The sequence below is a fragment of the Centruroides vittatus genome, unplaced genomic scaffold (genome assembly GCF_030686945.1).
Source record: "Centruroides vittatus isolate TY-2023 unplaced genomic scaffold, ASM3068694v2 contig_487, whole genome shotgun sequence".
NCBI classification, from domain to species: domain Eukaryota; kingdom Metazoa; phylum Arthropoda; class Arachnida; order Scorpiones; family Buthidae; genus Centruroides; species Centruroides vittatus.
Window position 1 is genome coordinate 910,105 of NW_027122275.1, and position 22,617 is coordinate 932,721.

The 22,617-nt window shown below is 28.1% G+C and overlaps 1 protein-coding gene across 1 annotated transcript in view; it reads left to right on the plus strand.

Moving 5' to 3' along the window:
- Window positions 1-1,823, plus strand: part of xit (ALG6/ALG8 family glucosyltransferase xit) — a 35,706-nt gene extending 33,883 nt beyond the window's left edge. The window contains exon 12 of the mRNA XM_067273745.1: window positions 25-1,823. Coding sequence (XP_067129846.1) covers window positions 25-292 — 268 coding nt within the window. The 3' untranslated portion in view covers window positions 293-1,823. The remainder of the gene's footprint in view (window positions 1-24) is intronic.
- Window positions 1,824-22,617: the final 20,794 nt, after the last annotated feature.

The following is a 22,617-nucleotide window of genomic DNA, read 5'->3' on the forward strand; positions in this document are numbered from 1 at the left end:
CATTTTTTAAAATATTTTTTATAGACCAAGAAAAACAGATGGTTTTCTTCCACTATTGAATACCCAAGAGAGCTTATTTCTTTTAGGATTAATACCTTTACAGATGTATTACAGTTTCGGAAATAAGTTATTAGGATTGGATCAGCGTTTGCCCTTTTTACCGTTACTTTTAATATCCACATATTGTGCCTTTGGTATTTTTCAGATGTGGATAAAAATGTATAAAGATTATACACAATATAAAACTCCTGTACTTTTTACAATGGATGGAAAAGAGTTGAAAAAATCATAAAAATATTTGCAAAATATTTTCTGAAATGCAAAGAAGTTAACATGTGGGAAGTTTTATTATAAAAATAAATATAAATTTATTTATTTTGCATTATTTATTATTTATATATATATATATATATAATTTCTCATTACCTGAAATTTTCTAAGTCAAAATGTTTGTTTTGTTATGTGTGATTCACAATAACATATCAATATTTTTAATTAAGTGCAATTTTGAAGTTGATTTTAACCTACAAGTTTTATAATTATATAAAGTTTAAGAAAGATTTAAAAAATGATCTTTAAACTATATAATATATTGTAAAAATTATTAACAGCACTATCTGTTTAATATTACCACATTAAAATAATAATATACTGTTATATTAAATATATTGCTGTCAAATGTAAGTATTGTTTTATTTTATTTTAAAATAACATATATAAAAATTATAAAATTCCACACATGTTATCTTCATTGTTTTCATTGGTAGATTGATGTACTAAATACAAACAATATTTATATATGATGATGTGTAGTTCCATTTCCCAGTTCATTTGCAACAGTGGTGCTAAGAAAAGATATCATCAATTTTCATAGTAATCACATTCATTTATTTATTTTTTTTAATGAAGTTTGTAATTTGTATTCATGTCTGGCAGCAAATATAACTTGAAGGATTTTTATAAGGATGGTGTTGAGTTGTATTATTTCTTTTCGTAGAGTTAATACAATTTTGATTCCAACTCGAGGAATAGAACAGCAGTAACATTTTCGATACGCAAAGCCAATTTATTTCTTAAATTGCTTGATTTCTAAAATGTATTTGGTGTTCTTTTGTTCCTACAAAGTTTATCTAAATTCCTTTAATTTGCTTAGGCTCTCTATAAATATTCTCAACTTGATATTTCAGAATTATAAGTGGAAATATTCAAGAAATAACAAATATAAATTTTAATAATAATAAATGAAAAATAACAATTTTAATAATTAACAACAATAACGATATACTGTAAATTTTAACAAATATAATTATTTAAGTAGGTAAAATATTAGATTTAATATTATATTCATTAACACAAAAATTGCTATTGTAAAGTTTTGATTATTCAAGTTAATATACCGTACGTAAGAATTATGATGTTTTAATATAAAATTATATTAAAATTTATATAACAGTAAAATTTATGCATGAATTTTATACAAATAAATTCATAAATATTGTTTTAAGCAATTAATTACATGGAATTTTTACTGAAAATTATGCAAAATGAATCTCCTAACTGTTTTTGGAATGAAAACATTTCATTGAAAAATATTGTGTGTGATGTTTTGTACATAAAACAAAACTGAATTGAATTATCTGCTTTTTTTTTACTTATTATCTAACTAAACTTTATAAAAATATTAAAATCATTGTTTTGAAAGCGTTTGCTACATAATTTATTATACTAGCAAAGAGCATTACTACAGATTAAAATTACTTCGAATAATCACTTTTGTCATAAGAAATTTGGAAATATTGGAATTGTTTATTGTCTAAAATCATAAAAAAAATTTTTTTAAAGAATGAGATAAAATCAATGTTTTATTAATTTAATTTCATATAAAATCTAAAACAAAAAGAATTTTGGAAATAAAAATTAATTTACTGTTTGAAATATATATACTAGAAAAATTCATATTTATTTTATTTGTTTTAATAATTGAAATACAGTAGAGCGTCGATAAGTGGAACCAATTGGGGACTGGGGTCCTTCCAGTTAATGATTTGTTCCAGTTTCCGACTTTGTACGAAAAAATACATTAACCTGTCCGATGTTCAAATTTTTCTCCGTTGCGTGTCGCTTCGTGTTGAATTTTCGTCGATTTTAAGCCTAACGAAAATTTTTATAATAATCATCGAGGCTATCGTATCGTTAAAAATTATTTCTGCATTTTGTACAAACAAAATAAATATATTAAAGAATATAAAAAACATGAAAATTATACTTTAGAAGTAAATTTAGTATCAAAAACATTCGATTCAGCACGACACAGTCCGACTGAAAATCGTTCCACTTTCCGGCCATTCCACTTACCGACGTTCCACTTATCGACGCTCTACTGTACTTGTAAAAATTATTTTGGCATGTTACATGATAAATACCTGGAATAAGTTGATTTGAAATATAGAAAAATTAACTTTATAAAGAGTTAATTTTCTATAATATGTATTACAAGAAGAAAACAAATTTTAATTATTAGAAAAAAAAAGATATTGTAAAATTTCTAAATTTAAGATCTGTTTAACAAGGGTGTTGGTGTTTATTTGTATACATGCTCTTTTTAAAGATATGTTTTACTATTATATTAGCTTGTTCAAGAATGGAAATTTGAAGGTTTATTGTAAATTAATTTTTCAATAGACTTTCATTTTTCAATTTTTTGTGTTGGAAAAAATATTCAAAATGTGTCGGGTGCTGGAGTATTTTTAAAAGCATCTTTAATTATTTTAAATACTAAAGAGAGATGGGACATATAAATGCTTAATTTCAAAATATATTTGTAAGAATAAAGATTCTTTAGGATTCCAAGGTGGCCGTATAGTTGGATATAATGGAAATTTAATGTGTCGTTTTGAGCACTTATATAAATAATAATAATATGTCAATTGTTTATAAATGTAGCACGTAAAAAAATATTTTATCTACTTTATATTCTGACTAAACGTAAACATGTACATATTACAGTATTAAACAACATATTGTAATAGAAAATAGACCCAGAAAATTCTCTATCCATTACCAATTAAAATTGTAGTTAATTTGCAATTAGATTGAAATTTTTATCTCATATCTGGTGATGTGTGTTTCTGTTTTTGATTTGCAGATCGTTTTAAATAAGTACCGTGCATGCAATTTGACTATAGAAGAAAAACTTCATGCTTAAATGGTTAAATGAAAAACAGAAAATATTTGTTTTTACCAGTTTTAATAATTGTATTGCTTTGAATTTAATATGCATTCTTCTTTCAAAAAGAATTTTTAAGAAGAGAAATAAAATTAGATGATAAATTAGAAGAGCTACAAAGAATACTTGAAAATTAAGAATTGAAACTTGCCTCTTGAGTTGAAGAGATACTCCAATTTTAAATTTTGGAAATGTGATAAAGGTGTGTTATAAATTCAAAGCAGTACGGTATGCTTGATTTGAAATTAATAAATATTTGGAATATTCCATGCAATATAGTGGTTGCAATATAAAATTTTGTGCCATTACAAGTACCTTTATTAGTAAATTCCACTATAAAAATAATTGTATTCATAATATTAAGTTTTTCATAACATTTTGACAAATAGAATGAAGTATATTAGAAGTAATGCATGGAATTTTTATCATATGGTTTACTTCTAAGTAATTGTAGCAGGGTATAATAAATCCAATTTGAAAATGTTTTCTTGGAAGAAATGATTTTCCTAGTTTCTTTACAAGAAGGAAGATCTCTTTTTTTTCATTTAATATTTTATATTATTTTGATGTGTGTTAATTCATTCATCTGTTTGTAGTGTCATGCATACATTTACATCTTGTGAATAGAGGAAAAAAGTACAAATCTCATTGAAATCATCATTTCATTATGCAATAATGAAAGAAGATATTTTGTAATGCATGATAATTTCGTTATAAATTTATGATTTGTTCTTTGCAGAATTTATTAATGATTTGAAATTAGAATTGATATTATTACTGTTCTGCAGTTTGAGTAAAATTAAAAATCCTTGTTTTTGGTTTTAATCATATTTTATTAAGCGTGAAATTGTGTGTGTTGAATCATCATAATGTTTGTTTTCTGTGTATTAGTCATTTTTTAATGCGATTGCTAAATTAAAGATTTACATAATCTGTTACATATACCAGTAGTTAAAACATTTTTTAGTAAACGTAAAGATTATGATATGGGTTTGTGTGTTACTTTTTCTTTTGTTTTTTACACAATGTAATCTGTGAATTTTATTTGTATAATTTTGAGAAATATAAATTTGTTTACTTGTAATAAATGATAAAAATTTTATAAATACGTCTTGTCTAAGCTTTAAAGTTATGAATAATGTTTTTTATAATTTATATGATTGAGAATTGTTTAAAATCTTTGAATTCATACATATAAAATAGTTGTATTAAATTTGCAGAATATGAATCAGACATTTTATTTTTATTTTTGCTTTATTTTGGATTATAAATTAATTCTAATCTTTTATTTATTTTTCCTTGATGTTTTAAAGCATGTATTCTAAGTGTGCAAAATTAATTTTGCTTTTATTAAAATATCACAGAATTAATTTAGGAATGTAATAAAAACATTAATTTATTTCTAATTCAAAAGTTTCTTAGTATATTTATAACTCATGGCGTATGAAATTATTACATAAAATATTACAATGAAAACCCTAAGAAAAAAGATGATAATTTAGATTTTTATATCCTAGTTTTCTCTTTTGTTCTGAAGGAAATAAAATGACTCTTTATGGATTTTAACCAGATGTGGCTAGATGTGAAGGATAGTGTCTGACATCTCCAGACCAAATGTTTGATGTTTGGATCTAAACCTGAACTCTGATTCTTTTATTTTCTGGCCATATTTATGCTGTAGTTTACTATCCGAATCATAATTGAACATTGACCTATTAATTAATGAGGACATGTACAGTACATCATATAATATAGTAGTATAGGAAAATTCCATTATTGTGATTAATGTTGTTAGGAAAAGCACTGCAATACTCAAAACTACCATAATCAAAAATAGCAGCATGTGGGAAATAGGAGAAACATCACCCGGGAATGTTTTAAATTTTGTTTTGCATATTACTGTGGATGAGTAGCCTCTAATAAAAGGTTGACTTTATCAGGAAAAACAGTTTCGTTCCTGAGGTGTGTGAAAGGAAGTAATGAAGACATTTATAGTTTCTTCTATTTTTTAAATAGAAGTTTTTAGCTTCATGTAGAAAATTTAAGTAAGCTGACATGAGACACAATTTGCAAGAAATGACAATTAGATTGGAGGAAACAGTTAGTGAAATTGGTTTAAAAACTAATAGTGGGAAAAAAATAATGCCAAATTATTGAAAATAGCATAAACTAAACAGTGGAACATATTAGGATAACAAAGATAATCATCAGACACCAATGCATTTTGTTGCGGGAGTGTCTAGAGACGATGGAATCGAAGCAATTGTTGACTGAATGATTGGCAAAGCATCTAGTAGTATTGCAATGAATGTAACCAATTGAGACTTCAGACGTCAAAAAGACAGGCTGTCATATTAACCATTGATACAGTCATCCTACCAATGGCAATTTATGTTAGTGAAACTTCAAAGTATCATACACGAAGTTAATAGTGCAAAATTAAATGTGTTCTATAAGAAATGTCATATGGTTGCAATAACTTTTTATGAATTTTGCGTAGACATATTAAAACTACCTTTTTAATACTGACAGGAACCTTTAAAGTCAGTAACAAAAATTGAAGATGCAGATTCTGTTGCAAAAGATATTAGGAAATGGAGAATTCTTGCTGCTTAATATGCTCACTTTCATTGTCAGAATTAACCAACTATAGAAAATTGAAGCATAAATGTTTTGTTAAATATTTTAATAAGTAAAAATAAAAATTTGACAACAACGTCATACATTATTATTATTAACATACAAAATGTTTTACATATTTTTCGTACAAAAAATTTTTAATTTTTAACTGTTTTTAATAACTCATAAAAAGATATTTTAAAACAATTTACTAATTTAATCTTTATTGATTGGTAGAATAGAAGGCCAAGAAGAGTTTTTCTTTACAACAAATAAAAATATTTTTAAAATGTTTAATTGTTCAGACACTATATTACAAATTCAACAGAAAAAAAGAAATTAAAGAGCAAATATTTTCCAAAATTTCACAAACATCATTAAACATTTTTCTTTGAAATTAAATGTTAAAATTAGTTATGCAACGAATATTCGGTATTCGGCCGAATACCGAATATCTAAAAACAGGAGTAAGAAATAACAAAAAAACAGTAAATTAATCATTTTGGTATTTAGATTTAATGTTATCGGGTTAGTGTTGTTTGTTTATATTTATTTATAACGTATAACCTGCACAAAATAATATTAGTCACATGTATTCACAATTTATAATTACAAAGATCAGCGCACGTACTGTACACACCTATTCGTTCGAGAATCGTCGCACATCCGAGGGTCTGATCCTGCCTATCCCTCTTTTTAAGCGCTCGTCTTTGCTCTTTCTCTTTCCTCTATCGCTCTAGTCCACGTATGCCTATGCACACATCACAATGTGCGCGCACGATACTTTCGATTCGTCACTTTTCCGTCGTAAATTTTCCATTTTACAATTACGTGACTCATAGCCTGGTGATAACTGAGAAAAAAGACAGATAAGACGTCGGTATAAGTCACAGTTATGATTTCACAGATTCGAGACAACTTGGTAGCCCGAACGGCCCCAGGCTTTCGCCCGTGCACTCTAAGTGACTTTCATTGCAAGCATTTAGCTTTCCGAAGTCTATGAGAACAATTATTTGGCATTGACGGCCGCGAATTTTGCGCCAATAAGCTGCCTCGACTTGTTCGATTGTGTCATCAACTAAATTTCATATTTTCACTTCGCGGTCCTTCTCTGTTCTTTTTCCGTTATTTACACGTGAAAGTCATTTCATCGTTATCCACATTTGATATCATTTATCACATACTGCCACGACTCTCGTCTGTCCGCTACAACTGTCAAGAATTAACGCGATTGGCGAAGCGTAGTGACAGCGGGCCAATAGAGAGCAAGGTCCTTGCCATAATGCGGTTTGCGCGCCAATTTTCGTACGTGCGTTAATCAAGTCGAATATTCGGCTATTCGGCCACGCTCCTAGCCGAATATACTATTCGTTGCAACATTAGTTAAAATAGGATAGAAATTTGTCGTTAAATCATCAAACAGTACCAATGTTCTTTTTTATTTTTTACTGTCTACTTGGACAATGATTATTATTAGGACGTTAACTGGTGTTTAATATATTTGATACAAAATTGACAGATCAGAAAACAAAACTTTTATTAAATTCACCTGCAGTAGTAATTTTGACTGTACACATATACATATACGTGTTTCGGGTTGACACACCCCTCATCAGCAGTATTACCAAATACAGCTAAAGCAATTAAATAAACAGATAAGACAATGTGTATACAATAAAACCCGACTATAAAATCAAATTTTAAAAACACAGTAAGTACGTATCCCAATTGCTTGTACCTAAGAGATATTTTTATAATCTATCTATAATACGTACTTACTGTAAGTTTTTAAAATTTGATTTTATAGTCGGGTTTTATTGTATACACATTGTCTTATCTGTTTATTTAATTGTTTTAGCTGTATTTGGTAATAAAATTTACAAATAAGGACGGTGAGGCATTGCTAAGTACCAATGTTCATTTATTTTGGTTACATTTCAAATCTGTAGGCATTACGAAGGCACTTTTTATGTCCCTCATGAATTTAGCCATGCTACAATGGGCGTAACCGTGTATTGAAAGCTGGAATCCAATGTGTTTAAGTCAATCTATTCCTGAAAATTTGAGATTTTGGACTTAAACCCATATTTCTCTTGTTATGTTGTCACTTACCACAGCAGCTATCAAGTGTTTTTATGATTCTCCTTACATTATGAAAAATCTAAACATGAATTGTACTTTTACTGTAAAATAAGTAATAATTTTATAATTTTTTTTTTTATGATCAATTTTATTTGTTGTATATGTTGATAAATTATCTTACATAGCCTATATTTAAATGTTTCCAAATTTCTGGAATGTATAACAACTAAAACATACCATGATAATTCTATAAATACTATAAAATATATTTAAGTATTAATTTACTTTAATAAATAAATAGAATAAATTTTTTCTACATTCAGATTTTAATTTAAAACTTTCTTCTTTCAATAAAAAAGAAACAAAAAATTCATTCGGAATTTGATATCATCTGTTTTGAAAATGGAAAAATGGGCTTCTAAAAAGTTTTAATTAAATTTTTCTCTCGCAATTTTATTTTTTAAACCTTCCTGGAGATTCTGACTGGAAGTAAAGTTATTAAAAAAGATATTAAAATTAATTGTAAAAAGAAGTATAGTCGGAACAATGATTTCAATTTAGAATCTGAAAAGAAAAAATGTGTTAGAATTTTCAAGTTTTGTAGTAATTTCTTTTGTCTTTTCTGTAAAATTATTATTATTTTCAAAATAAAATCTGATGATAATTCCTTATAAAACAAAGCTTTACTGACTGTGATGTTAAAAAAGCTTATTGCCAACACTCAAACAATTAGTTATTTGAATGATTATAGAAATATTAATTTATTTTACACAGTTTGTTTATTGTATTGTGATGAAAATTATATAAAATTAAGTTTTTTTAAATTGATTTAAAAAGTAAAATAATATAAAATTATAATCTGAAAAATAATTTTAAATTAATTTGTAATAAGTTGACAGTAAATAAGTGATTCTTGCAATAATAATAATATCCAGCAACGAGTTGCGTAACTTTCCAGGCAATAGCATTTAATACCGCATGGGGTGCCATCTCTTATATTTTATTTAAAAAACTTTATATTATTATAAAATGGCAAAAAATCTAATTTGTAGAAATGAGTTTTATAAAAATAACTGTGAATACTAATTACGAGTAGAATTTTCATTAAGTCGGATCCCACTCGAGATACGACACACGATCCCTTCTACCTCCCAATTCCTTCGACCTTTAACCACTAAAATTTAATATAATCAATCCCACTAATATAAAAACCTCCCTGCAAAATTTCAGAAATTTTCGACATAAAGCACGGTAATTAAGCATTAAAGAGGGTGAACGAATCGTGCTCTCCCCACATACACACACTAACATCTATACATACAAAAAAAAACACCCGAATTTTTTTGCATTTCTCGACGTTTCAAGGTCCCGAGTCCATCTTGGGGGTCATTTTTCGACCGGTTTCCATACTTTCCCCTTCATATTTAACAACCGAAAAAGCAATAATAAGTATTAAGAATATGATTTATATACTGTATAATAATGTAATAATCTAAATTAGAAATTAAAGTACATCCATTCATAAACTAAACATAGGAAATTAATAAACTGATTAGTTGCATATAAAATAAATGTTTATCATCATCTTTATATTTATATAAAACTAAATATAGCATATATTTTGTTTAATCTATTAAAATTCAATATTTAATTATGTATAAACGTAGAAACAGAATCTGTTGTTGACTGAAAAACGTCTCAATGTCTTCTCTTAATATGAGAAAAGGGAAGAACTTTCTTGATATACTCATTCAATTCTACACGATATTTTTGAAAATAGAAGATTGTACACTTATATCATTAATTTGCATTATTATCACAGACAATAAAATCTTTAGATACCAGTTTCAAAGGATTTGGGTGTAAGTCTGAGCTGGATTGTCATAAAATTTTATGGATAGTATGACTCAGATATGAAGGGCCTCTCTTTTGCTACCGAACAGAGGAGAGGGGAGGGACCTTAAGATTAAAATTTGTGTAATTTCAAGTGAACGTATAATGGAAGGAACAGCATGATGTCACGAAGGATAGAGGAATTCGGGAGGCTCTAGTAAATCTTAGCCTGGCTAAACTCATAACAGGTATTTAAAAAATGGCAATTCTAGTGTTGGCTGGATGGAAAGAGAAAGAAGAAAACGGATACAACACCAGAAAAGACACTTTATATGTTTTATGTAATAGTTATAGAATGCAATAAAGGATCCAGAAATCTGAAGGAGTGCAGCAGGAAGGAAACAATGTGTGTGCGCCTTACAAAAGTTTTTATTACGTGAGGTACTCGGTTTTAGGTGGGAAAACCCTCAGAAGGAGAGTGCAGAGCACTCCGAGCACCCCCCCCCCAAATCTGCCGGATACAATGTATATTGTATATATAATTAATAACATAAAGCAACAAATTACTATATTATTATCAAATTATACAATAAATTATTTGTTTAAATCTTGCTTTTATATTTGTTTCTAATGGTATTTCCCTTTGTTTTTAAAAAAATAGAATAAATAAGTGATTCAATAGAGGGATTCTAAACTTAATTTGATAAAAGTACTTCAGTGATTTTCTTATTTATTTTCTATTTATTTTCGTTTGTACGCTCATTTTAAATCAATAGAAACTTAAACGAATATTTTTAAAAGAAGAAAAATTTACTGTCTGAATAAATCAATAGAATGAATTTAATAAAAGAATCATTGAAACATATTCTTGAAATTTCTAAAAGTAAATAGTTATGTAAGTAACAATATTAGTTTTATCAAAAAATATCTATAAAAAATAATATGAAAATATATAGAAAATTATGAGTGGTGCCTAAGAATGTATTTTATAATAAGAATTACTTATTGTATCTTGAACTAAATCATCACCGGATGATCGCGGTTTTAGATTTTCCGCTCGCAGCAGCGTCAAATTCTCCCTAGTGGTGATTTTTAAAACTATTTTTGTAGCCGAAATCGCTTCTGCACGTTCTAAAGAGTGTTACTATAAAGTTTTGTCTAATTTCAACCGCTAAATACATCTACAGGTGAATAGCGGTACTTTATAATCAACTCGTACATTAAATCTAAAGATTAAAATAAAATAAATTTTTTAAATTGAAAAGTATAAAAGTTGTAAATTAAAATTAATAAAATATAATTTTATATAGAAAAATTTGCTAAAAGATGGCGTCAACATACAACCCTTTCACTCGCTACTCAGTCGATAAATGGGAAATTCTCGAAACTGCTCGAGGGTGAGAAAGTTTTTTATATGTTTCTTTTATTTATCGTCGTATAAATATCAATTTGCTGTATAAATGTATCGAGAAGAAATTGGCTAGATTTTTTTTTCATCGAATACATTTCGCCAAATTGATATATCCAGGGGAACTTCTCGACAGGAATTTCTAGAAAGAATGGATGAAATTCTAAATATAGATACAAATATTACTACTTGGCGAATATAGATCTTGAATATTGACTCGTGTTCGGAAAATAAAAATAGATCATCTAAATTTGGACTCAGAATGAATTTAAATGGCTGTCTGAATGCTAAATTTCTGAAATATTAGAAAATATATACAGTCAAACTCGATATGCTGCAGTTATAAACAATTTCCATCATCGTAAACGGATCTTATCAATAAATATTGAATCGTTTAGTATCTCTGTGTTATTAAATGCACGATTTTGTATTGTATTTGTCTATGTAACTTAATAAGATCGCCTCTAATTAATAAGAGCAATTAAAAGACTAACATACTAATTTGGCCCGCTTATACACTACGTGCTGCTTAATACAGCGTGTTATGCGTCAGAGGAGTAGATCCAGTAAATGCTATTTTCTAATACTGTATGTCTAATAAATAAATATGTGTTTTGTTTCCCAGAATAGAGAAAATTTGATCATCAAAAAATGATTTCTGCTAACTCCATCGAAAGGAATTAAGGAAGAAAAACTATCATTACTTCTCCTCTCGATATCTATTACGTGTCAACGAGAAGACAAAAATGACGTTTTCTATGACAGATTGTAGATATAAGGAAAGTATTATTTTCATGAAAGAACTCTTATCAACATTCTAATGTTCTGATGCTCCCGAATACCACGCAATTATCTAAAGCAATATCTTTGTCAAATAATCTAATGTAGTAAATCTATGTCGACTTCATTGACATGAAATGTCTGAGAAGTCGTCAGAGTTACGTTTTGTTAAAAATTCTAGAGCCTTTAACTTTCCCGGCTGTTATAACATGACACGGGAAAGTATTGTAATCGTGTCAAATTTTGCCCTTCGGGTTTTTGCAAATCTCATTAAATTTTGGGATTAAAGATCGAGGAGATACAGGGGATAGAGGATAGAGATAGGGGAGATAGAGGGGGTCGGTCGTATGTCATATCTTGAGTGGAGTCGGACTTAATGAAAATTTTACTGGTTACTCCTATTTACAATATGTTTAAAAACTCAGCTCTACCCTCAAAATTAAGTCTTTTTTTTCTTTGTATAATAATTAATAATATAAAAGTTATTTTTTAATAACATCTTGTAACATATGGCGCCATACATAACTTTAACTAGTGTGGTAGTGTTTTTTAATGGAGATTTTGATTATACTAATTTGGTCCTTTTAAGCTTTTGTTATTAAATTTTACATCGTATTACGGTTGAAAATTATTAGACTTCGTAATGGTTCTCTTAACCTCCTGTTCGAGTGTGGGGTAAATCAAGTAAGAGCCCTTGCCAGCTATTTTTTTTATTATGGAGAGTGTTAAAATGACGTCAAATTGAAATAATACTGTACACTATGGAAAATGAGCCAACAATCCTTTTTCTAACTTTGTAAGAAAACAGTTAATGTATATTGGGAAAGGTAAAAGAACAAAAATAAACGGATATACAGTCGAACTCCGCATAAGTCGACACCCCAAGGGGAAGTGGAAATGTGTCGAGTTATCCGATGTGACGACTAAAGAGAAGTTGATAAAAAACCACAAAACTACAGTTAGGAAAATACAGTAGTGCGTTATACAGTAGTATAGGTTTCTATCCGCTCTTTAGAGGGCCTCTTTTAGAAGGTCCTTTATGGGTTCGGCCAGGCCCACAATGAGGCGACCGGGTGGTGAGGGACGGGGCCCGACATATTCGAACGGACCCCCCCGAAAAATTCCTGGGGGTTATTCGACCCGTTCGGATTCGATCCCGGGTCCCCCAGAGCGGTAGGCTGCCACCTTGACCACTCGGCCATCCGGCCGTCTAGTAGTATAGGCTTACAATACATTGTGTCCTCCATTTACAATTACTCCGTAGATGAAAAACTGAAAAATTCGTTTAGTTTTGTTTGTTTTGAGCACTTAACTGTCTCGACTTTCTTTTTCAACGATCGCGAACGCCTTGGAAACATCATCTTCGCAATTGTCAATTGTTGGCAAGTAACGTCTAAGGATTCTTAATGTCTCTAGCGTGAGAAAATGCAAAATTGGATTCTGGTGTGACGGTGATGTAGATTGTATATTATCTTTTTGTTTATCTGTTATTATTTTATACATAAAAATACATAAAATGTTAAGGCATTTTTATTAATATGTATATATATTAATAATATTAATGTATTATTATATTTTTAAATACATTAATTATATATTAATAAATAAATCGACTCCTTCTCGAAAGAAAATGAGTTCGCCCCACACGTGCGGATGAATTCATTTTTTTCAGGAGGGGGTGACGACTTATCGGAGTGTGGGACGGCAAAAGTATGTTGACTTATCCAGTGGTGACGAGTTAAACGAAACCGAAGTTTTTTAACATTAATGTCTATGTAAGTCGGCCGGGACCACAGAAAGCTGCTACTTAACCGATGGTGTCGAGTTATCGGGTGTCCACTTATGCGGACTCGACTGTATTTGAAGCGGAGCGTTAGCGAAGCTTGTTCTATGAAGCTTACAGAATTGTGTCCATTCTCAAAATCCGTTCGATAGATCTTGATTAAACTTTGACATTTTCTATTAATTGCGATACGGAATCCGAAAATGCAATAAAACATGGGATTCGTGACTTTTTCCGAAATATAAGGTCGTGTCACGAGTGCACGCGTCCTAATTGTATTTATACAAAATATTGTAAAAGTCTTAAATTAGAGAAGACTTAAAAATCTTTTGTGCCCTATTAAAAAATTTACTGCATGTTTGTCCGTTCAGTTACTTTATCCAAGTGTAATGAAATTCGATTTCTGAATTTTTCAACTTTAAGCACAGAAGCAATAATTTACTTTTTGCCTTCTTTGACGTTTACAATTGAGATTCTGTACTGCATCATAAAATTTTTCTTTAACGTGATCATGAAATACACTACACTACATTTTCCTTACTATTGAAATAAAGAAAAAATGTAACTGTAAGGTTCTTTTACTTTTAAGGGTCCATAAAATATTTTTATCGACTCTCAGATCATTCAACATTTTAAAAAGTTTATTCTCTTTTGTTTTTGTTTCTTTTTAGAGATCATTCAACTATAATGACACCAATTTTAAATCTTTTTGACTATCCATTCTCTCTCCCTCCTTACATTTTGTCACAAGTTTTTAGACATTCCATGCTAATATCACACTCGATCTACCATCCCCTGATGTTAAAATTAATCATTTCTGTAAAACAGATATACATTACATCAATTTATTCATATTTCCTACCAAGGCGATGCTAATTTTAAAAATAGACAATAGGAAGAAAAAAGAGAAGTTTAGCGATTTACCACAGAAGAGTCTGATGATATTGTATCTCCTAAATTTAATATATTATACTGGTGACCTAGACTACGTTCCTTTTAAAATAAAGGGAAACGAATTTTATCAAAAATCCTTTAAAAAAATTCTAATAAGTAAATAGAGTATGCTCAATCGAGCAATATTTTCAGGAAGAAAGTCGAATTATTTTAATGGAATATGCCATTTTTTAATTCACATTCGAATTAAATTGAAAAAATAAGATAATTTTGTTCAAACAATTTTTTCTGAAATTGTCTCCATCGACCATAAAATTATCTCGAAAGTGTCATGGCGAAACGTTACTACCAGTCGTTTCGTCGCGATATTTTTCAGCTGGCTGAATATTCAGTGTCAACAAATGTAAACAGTACCCTTGTGTTTACATTTTCCTTTCAAATAAGTTTTCGTTTTCAGTTACACACCTATCAAAGATGTCGTAGGGATTCTGTAGCCTTGCCCTTTGAAGTTCTTCGAGCACAGATTTCTTTTCGAGCAGAATAATCGGTTACGCCAGAAGAGTTTAAGCCAAAAAGAAAACATGTTACGTAGCGGTAGTAACAATTTTTGTTACACTTCAGCATCAATTTCGTATTATTGTTGTGTCAGCATTTTTATTACGTTTCGCCTACATCGACGGTACGTTAATAGGAATATTTTGTAGCGTAAGATATTTTCTTATTTTCACTTTTTTTCCTGTGTGCATCACACTTTCGAGATCATTTTTCATATATCAAGTTACTGGATATCGTTATTAAAAGAAATGTCTTGCAAACAAACACATACAAAAAATATTTTCTGTGTTTTAAGATTCTGATTAGAGATTCTCGAGAGATTCACACAAGTTAAGTGTCTTTTAGGTAACCCTGTATATTACACACACAAAAAAGAAAAATTGTAAATGGTTCTCTGGAGCTGATAAATGGATATTCTGCGGACAAAAATTTGAAATAATTAGCTTTTAAAATATATAATTTTAAAAAATGTGTTTATATTTTGATTATATAAAATTATGTCTTTTATTATATCCTAATTGATAAATATTTTACTTAATAAATTTACTTCAAAACTAGAATGTTCTGTCTATTATAACTAGAATAATCTTTTACAGACATTAATGAATGATTTATCATCTACCTAAATTATTTACTAAAACTTTTATTTTACGGAAATAAATTACTGTAATCAATCATTTTTGTTATTAAGTAATAAAAATTATATTTTAAAATTAAGAAAAATAAATAAATATGAGAATGTTTAAGTTATTTTTAATAAAATATTAATCAAAAATGACATAAATGCTGGATTTAATAATATCATTTCATGTGAATTAATTGCTGAAAAGTACCAAATTTCATGCTGGAAACTAATCTGATACTAAGTCTGGTCTCGTTATAGTAAAAATTGAGCTGTAATTTTCGCTGATTCTACTCAGAATTCCTAATTATAATCATTTCACTTATTAGCTAATTAGTTTGAATACACGTAAACAACCTATACGGTACATTGATTGTATTCAATTAGTCGATATGTACAAGAATAATAAGTTCATTACTTATTACACGACTTATATTAGAAATAAATAGGACGTGATTCGAAATATATATACGAGTATGCACAATTCACATTATTATTATCAATTGTAGAAATGAACCTATTATAGGAATTTAATAATAAAATTAAAATTAATTAATTAATTATTATCTTGTTAATGTTAATTAATCAAATTTTTCTATTCATAAAATATTCATTTCCTCAGTTTAATAATAAAAAAAGAAATAATCATTTACTTATAATTGTAATTAATTTTTTAAAAAAATCAGTTTAAACAGCTGACTTGTAATTGATTTTTATTAAAAAAATATTTACAAATCAATTACTAGCCAGTGTTTTATTTTAAAAAATCAGTTAAAATAACCGATTTGTAACCGATTTTTAAAAAAATTAATTAAAATATTTGACTTGTAACTAATCAATTTACAAAAAATTGATTTATTTAGAAAGTATTCGAAAAAATTGATAAAATTTTACATAGATTCAACATTAATTATACTAAATATAAAAAAGGGACATTTAAAAGTTATAAAAACTCTCATTATTGGGCTAGAAAGTTGAAAAAAATTTCCAAAATAAAAAGTTTTTTCCTGGTCATTAAACACTTGGCACAGTTTCATCGTGGAAAAGGCTAAGTTATAATAAAATTGATATTTATAGTACTCAGAACGGAGTTATAATAAATGGTTATTTTTGTACTAGTTACTAAAAGTTACTTTTGAAGATAGTTTATTACCGCAATAATAGCTTCTTTCGTTAAATTTCTGGAATACTTTATTAATTAATAGTATAACCTTATTATAAAAACACGTGTATCTAAAAATATATATTAATATTATGTTAATTTTAGTATTTAAAAACAGAAGAAAACATTTAAATAACTTTAAAAAAGTTAATTTAAATTCAATTGTTTATTATTTATTCAAAACAATACATTAATAAAATTTTCATTTAATACTGTTAATCAATGGCGGATTTCCCATTAGGTTCACTAGGCCCGAGCCTATGGGCGTAAGAATTTAAAATAATAATAATAATAATAATAACAATAAAATAATTTTATGTAGAAACAATTCATTAGTTGAGTAGTGTTAACGTATAAATATACTGTATTTTACATGAACTGAGTGGTAGAAGTAATGACGGGTTTTCAATAGCGAGTACCCTTTGCCTTTTCGATATTTAAAAATCTGTAAAAAGACAATTAATGCAGACTTAAAATTATACAATAGAATCATTTCACTATTAGTTTGGGGGCGCGCCTGCATATTGTGGACCTAGGGGCGCCATATTTTAGTCTAAATGCGCCACTGCCATTTATGAAATTCGTGTAATCTGCACTTCAGGTTATCATTTCCAATTTAATAGGTGTTGGAAACTCGTTAATTTTTTTCTGAATTTCATTCGTTGATTCTTGATGACAATTCGACAAATGTATAGGCCTAAAAGTAAGTTAATCATTGTTCGTAAGGGTTGAGGGGATTATGGTTTTCTCGTGGCTTGTAATCTTAAGCTTGGTACGATTCTGTTTATTTTGTCTATGGGAAAATAATAGTGTCTCGTTTGGATGATCATAAATGATATTTTCCTTATGAATTTATAATCATAACAATAGCAACCACAGTAGAATTTTACGTCATTTTTCAAAAATTATGTCAGGTATTTTGAGGTTTGGGTTTTAGATGCTTTGGTATTGCATCTATAATAATCCATTAATCCCGAGAAAGTTCGTACCTCACTAGTATTTTTTTGTGTCTGGGAAGTTCGAGGATCTGATCTGATTGCTTCCAAAGAAGGGGTATCAGTGGAGCCATTTGGCCTGGGTCTTCCAATGTTGTCTTCTACGTGAAAGCATGATATGAAAATGATGTAAATTTGTTTTAGAAATCTATTTCTGTGTGTTTTATTGATTTTTTCTTATATATCTATGGATATTGGAGTCTCAGCTCGTGCCATCTACTATATATTCTCTTGTGACTATGAAATTGTTACGAAATTTACGAAGGGCAGTGTTAGAAGTACTATTAGCTGACTGTGATGACAGTATTTTAAGCAATTCTGTTCTGGTCTGGTTTAAGAAACTAGCCCATTTCTTCTAGTTTAAAGTTTTACAGCTAGCTTATCTTAAGACAGTTTGAACTAGCATTATTAAGCTTGCTTAAATTGCTAGTGTATACAAGGTATAACAGTGGTATTAGCATTAAGTAGTTATGCTATCGTTAATTTATAGCACTAGTGGAAGTGTAAACTAGTGATATTAGAAATATTTTTGTTTAATACACGAGACTTTGTTAACTGTAATCACGAATTTCATTAACAGACATGTGATGTTATCAGAATTAGCACGACCCAAAATATATAAAATAAAAATACCGTAATAAAACGTCACTTATTGTAATTGGTTTCAGTTATAACTTTCATTATCTTCGGGTAAATAGTTTCAGGAAAGATAATTATCATTATCAGCGAGTCTTTTCGCGCTAACAGCCATAATATGTAGTTGAAAATCTGCATCGTTATGATTTATCATCGTTATTCTTAGTCAGTGCTTCGTTAATTGTTTTAATTGTTATTTGCTTTCCGTAATTGCTGATATTATTAAATTATAATTTGCACGAATCACTATTAATTAATAATTATAATTAATAAGTCTTTAATTTAAGCATTGCTTAGTTGTTTCAACATGCTAATAAAAATAGCATTGACTATTAATTATAGTCTTATTTCTTTACCCAGCTAATTATCATCAGCAAAGGCGAGTGATTACAATAAACGGTATGAGAAGTTTCATCAAAATATGGCAGCCTCATCTAACATTGTTGCTTTATTTAATGCAGTGTTTAAAAAATTTTCAATATGATTTGAAAATAGCAATTTATTTGATAACAGATGTACTGAGATATACATTGTATAAATTACTAACATTGCTTATATATAATTATATGAGCTAAAACTATGTATCTAGATATATATATATTTGGTTCTTTCAAATGAAACAGACTGTAGTAGCAACACTGATGATGCCGAGGGAGATTGGGGCACCACTGTAGAGGTGGATGGGGCGCACTGTGCCTCTGAACGTGTGAGCGTGTTGTTCAGTATCGAGTGTATTGTAAAATAATCACATACTTGCATTGGACGTCGTCATATGTTTCATTCGAAGGAACCAAATAGAAAGTCTTATAAATCAGACATTTTATATACACATTTAACTTAATGAGACAGAGACTTAGTCTCTTATCTCCTAATTATATAATTATTTTTATATGTCTATTGGCTACACAGTGACCCAAAAAGCTGGTTAATTTTGTAAAGACTAAATCACTTTTTTAATTAAGTGCTTTATTATTTATAAACTTTACAAAAATTGTTTAAAATAAGATGTTTTTGCTCTAGAAGAACATTTTTTTAATGATTTGAACTGTAGAGAATGCCAACGTTAAGTGATTATTTATTTATATCAAATTATCTAAAAATTTCTTCTCAAAGCAAACTCGAACATATAATTTTTTGATAAAAAATTGATCGAACTCGGGAGATTTGCTTATAAATTTTATAGTACTTATTTAGAAGAACGAAAAAGAAAAAAAAGCAACATGTTGTCGAATTTAAAGAAGAGAATTTAAACAAAAACGTTAAAGACTAGAAATTAATAAAAATAATAAAAAGAATTCTGAAACTTTAGGAAAAAATGTAGAAAACGAAGAGAGATGAAACAATCTGGAAAGGAAAAAAAAAAAAAAAAAAAAAAGATAAACTCTTGTTTCAAAAGAAGCTAAGGATTAACAAAAGAAATTGAAGAGAAAAATAATTTCTTTAAAGATAGAACTACGGCTAAAAACCTGCACAAAGACAAAAAGAAGAAGGGAGAAGAATGCAGAGAAGCAGATGTTCTATAGGAGAAAACTGAGAAAAAAGTATGATAAATATAAAATGATTGATAGAAATCTGAAAAAGTTGTATTCGATAAATGTTTTATTTTATTACTTTTATATTTTTTCTTGTTTATTTGTAAAGAATACAAAATTACGCATATTGTGACCTTCACTGGATTGAACACGAAGATTTTTATATTTTTTGACTCAGGGAACCTCGAAACGTACAGAAATGTTTTTTCCGTATGCATGACGTTTGTTCGTATGTGTTTATGTGTGTGGGGGTATAATTTTCCCATCCACTTTGAAACTTAATAACTCCTGTGCTTTTTGTCGAAATTTTCTGAAACTTTGCAGGGTGGTTTGTATATTAGGGGTAAAGGTTTTCAAAAATTTTAAGAAATTTGGACCATGGGTTCGGAAGATATGAAGGAGATGGTGTTATATCTTAAAAATTTCCAAGTTATGTAATTTTTATACTCCTTTACCGGAAAATAAATGTATTCGTTTCAAAATTTCTTTGAAAAATATCCAATTTCCAATAATTGTATTAATGTTTTTTGGTATTTTTAAAAATAACTTCTGATAGAATAAAACAATTTATTTTTAAATAATAAATCGATTTTTCTTGAAATTATATTTCTTGTTTTGTAAACCACAAATTTCAATAAAATTACATCGAAAAACATTAAATATATTCAAAATTTGATTTATTCTTTTCCAAACTGATCCATATTTGTCAAAGAAAATAATCGTTTTTATTATTATAATAAAAGTTTTAATTAAATTTCCCGTCTTAAAGTTTTCTCTAGTAGAAAAATAATCGATTAAAAGAAGTTTTCTTAGTATTTTACAAGAAATAAATCTTTTAAACATCTCCACTCAACTGTTCTGAACGTAAATATCGAATTGTCATTGTCGTTACATTTTTCCTTTAATAACATAGGGGAAAAATATCGAATATTGTGTTATAGATAATTAATATTGTAGAAAATTTAATAAATTACTCACGATATAGTAATTTTTCTTGTTAGTAAATACTCTGGAAGAATCTTTCTCACGATTCTGTGAAAATTATTAAGGAATAAAAGTAAAAATAAAACAGTTCTTGCTCTTCTTCTAAATAAAACAGTTCTTGCTCTTAAAGACGATGTTCTTTGAAGATAAATGAATTAGTAAAAGGAAATGATAATTCCTTGCATATCCTCTTCCATTAATAGAGATTTTCTGAATATTCTTTAAGATTACGCGCGAGATAGGTGGACAGATTCCACGAACCCGGACTCTTCTACGTTTAAAATTAATATTTAGTAAGTTAATATCTTCAATTTTCTTTAACATAAACCGTTTGAAATTAATTAATCTACATGATTTGGATTTTAATTCTCTAACTTTTAAAAGTTCTATTGATGCAAATGATTTGTAGCAGTTGTTCTACTAAAACAATTTTTCAAACAGTGCTTTGTTCGTGACGATTCACTATTATGTTTAACGTCGTAAATTAATCAATCGTATATATAAAATAAAAATACTTTTATACGGTAATCTGTTTCATTTACAAATGTTTATCCTCAATTAATCATGTAACGTGCTGAAACATTTTGTGAAAATCAATGTTTCCAGTGTTTCGTGTTTAGTCTTTCACAATCTCATTGCTTTAATTTCTATAATTTTATCACCAGATAAACGCCATTTCTTCATCTAGCGGTGAATTTTTAAACTATTCCCAATCTTACGTAATTGTATTGTAGAAAAATACACGAAACTTGCGGAGGATAAGCAATTTCCAAATTCCAAAACATTAATAACGAAATAAAACTAAAGTTAAGAAGGTAAAAAACAAACAAATTTGTAGAGAGAAACCCTTTAATTACTTTGGTATATCCCCTAAATGCATTAAATAATCCATTAAATAATTTGGAACATCATACTTACACAGGCTGTGTATGATCATCTCATTATTGATAGAAGGATACATCGATGTTATATCCAAGCTCATTAATTTATATTCTGGCAAAATTTCGTCTTTTTTTTTAATTTTTATATTAAAAAGTCTGCATTTTTTACACTGTATTCTGAGTTCGGAATGACCTGTAAGGACTTTTTAATGAATATTTCTATATTATATAATAGCGTAAACATAAAATCTATAATTGGTCGACACTTATTCTGTTTATGTGTTTTAATTTTAATGTTTAATTTAAGAGTCCTTACATTTTTCTTACTTTGATATGTCGAGATGTTTTAAACTATTATTCTACGCTCCTTCTCGAGTCCTTTTTCTCGATTAATCGTGTATATTCGTTAATATTAAACGAGTTTCTTAATTGTTTTAGTTAGAAGCATTGTTCACTTATAAATTCTCTAAATATTTTCTAATTAAAACAGTTATGATTACTGTAAAATGTGCTCAAAGTTTAAAGTATAAATAATTAAGAAAATATATTTATAAATTATAAATTTCAAACGAATAAACAGAACAACTAAGCAAATGATGATATTTCTGATCATTCCCTTCATTGT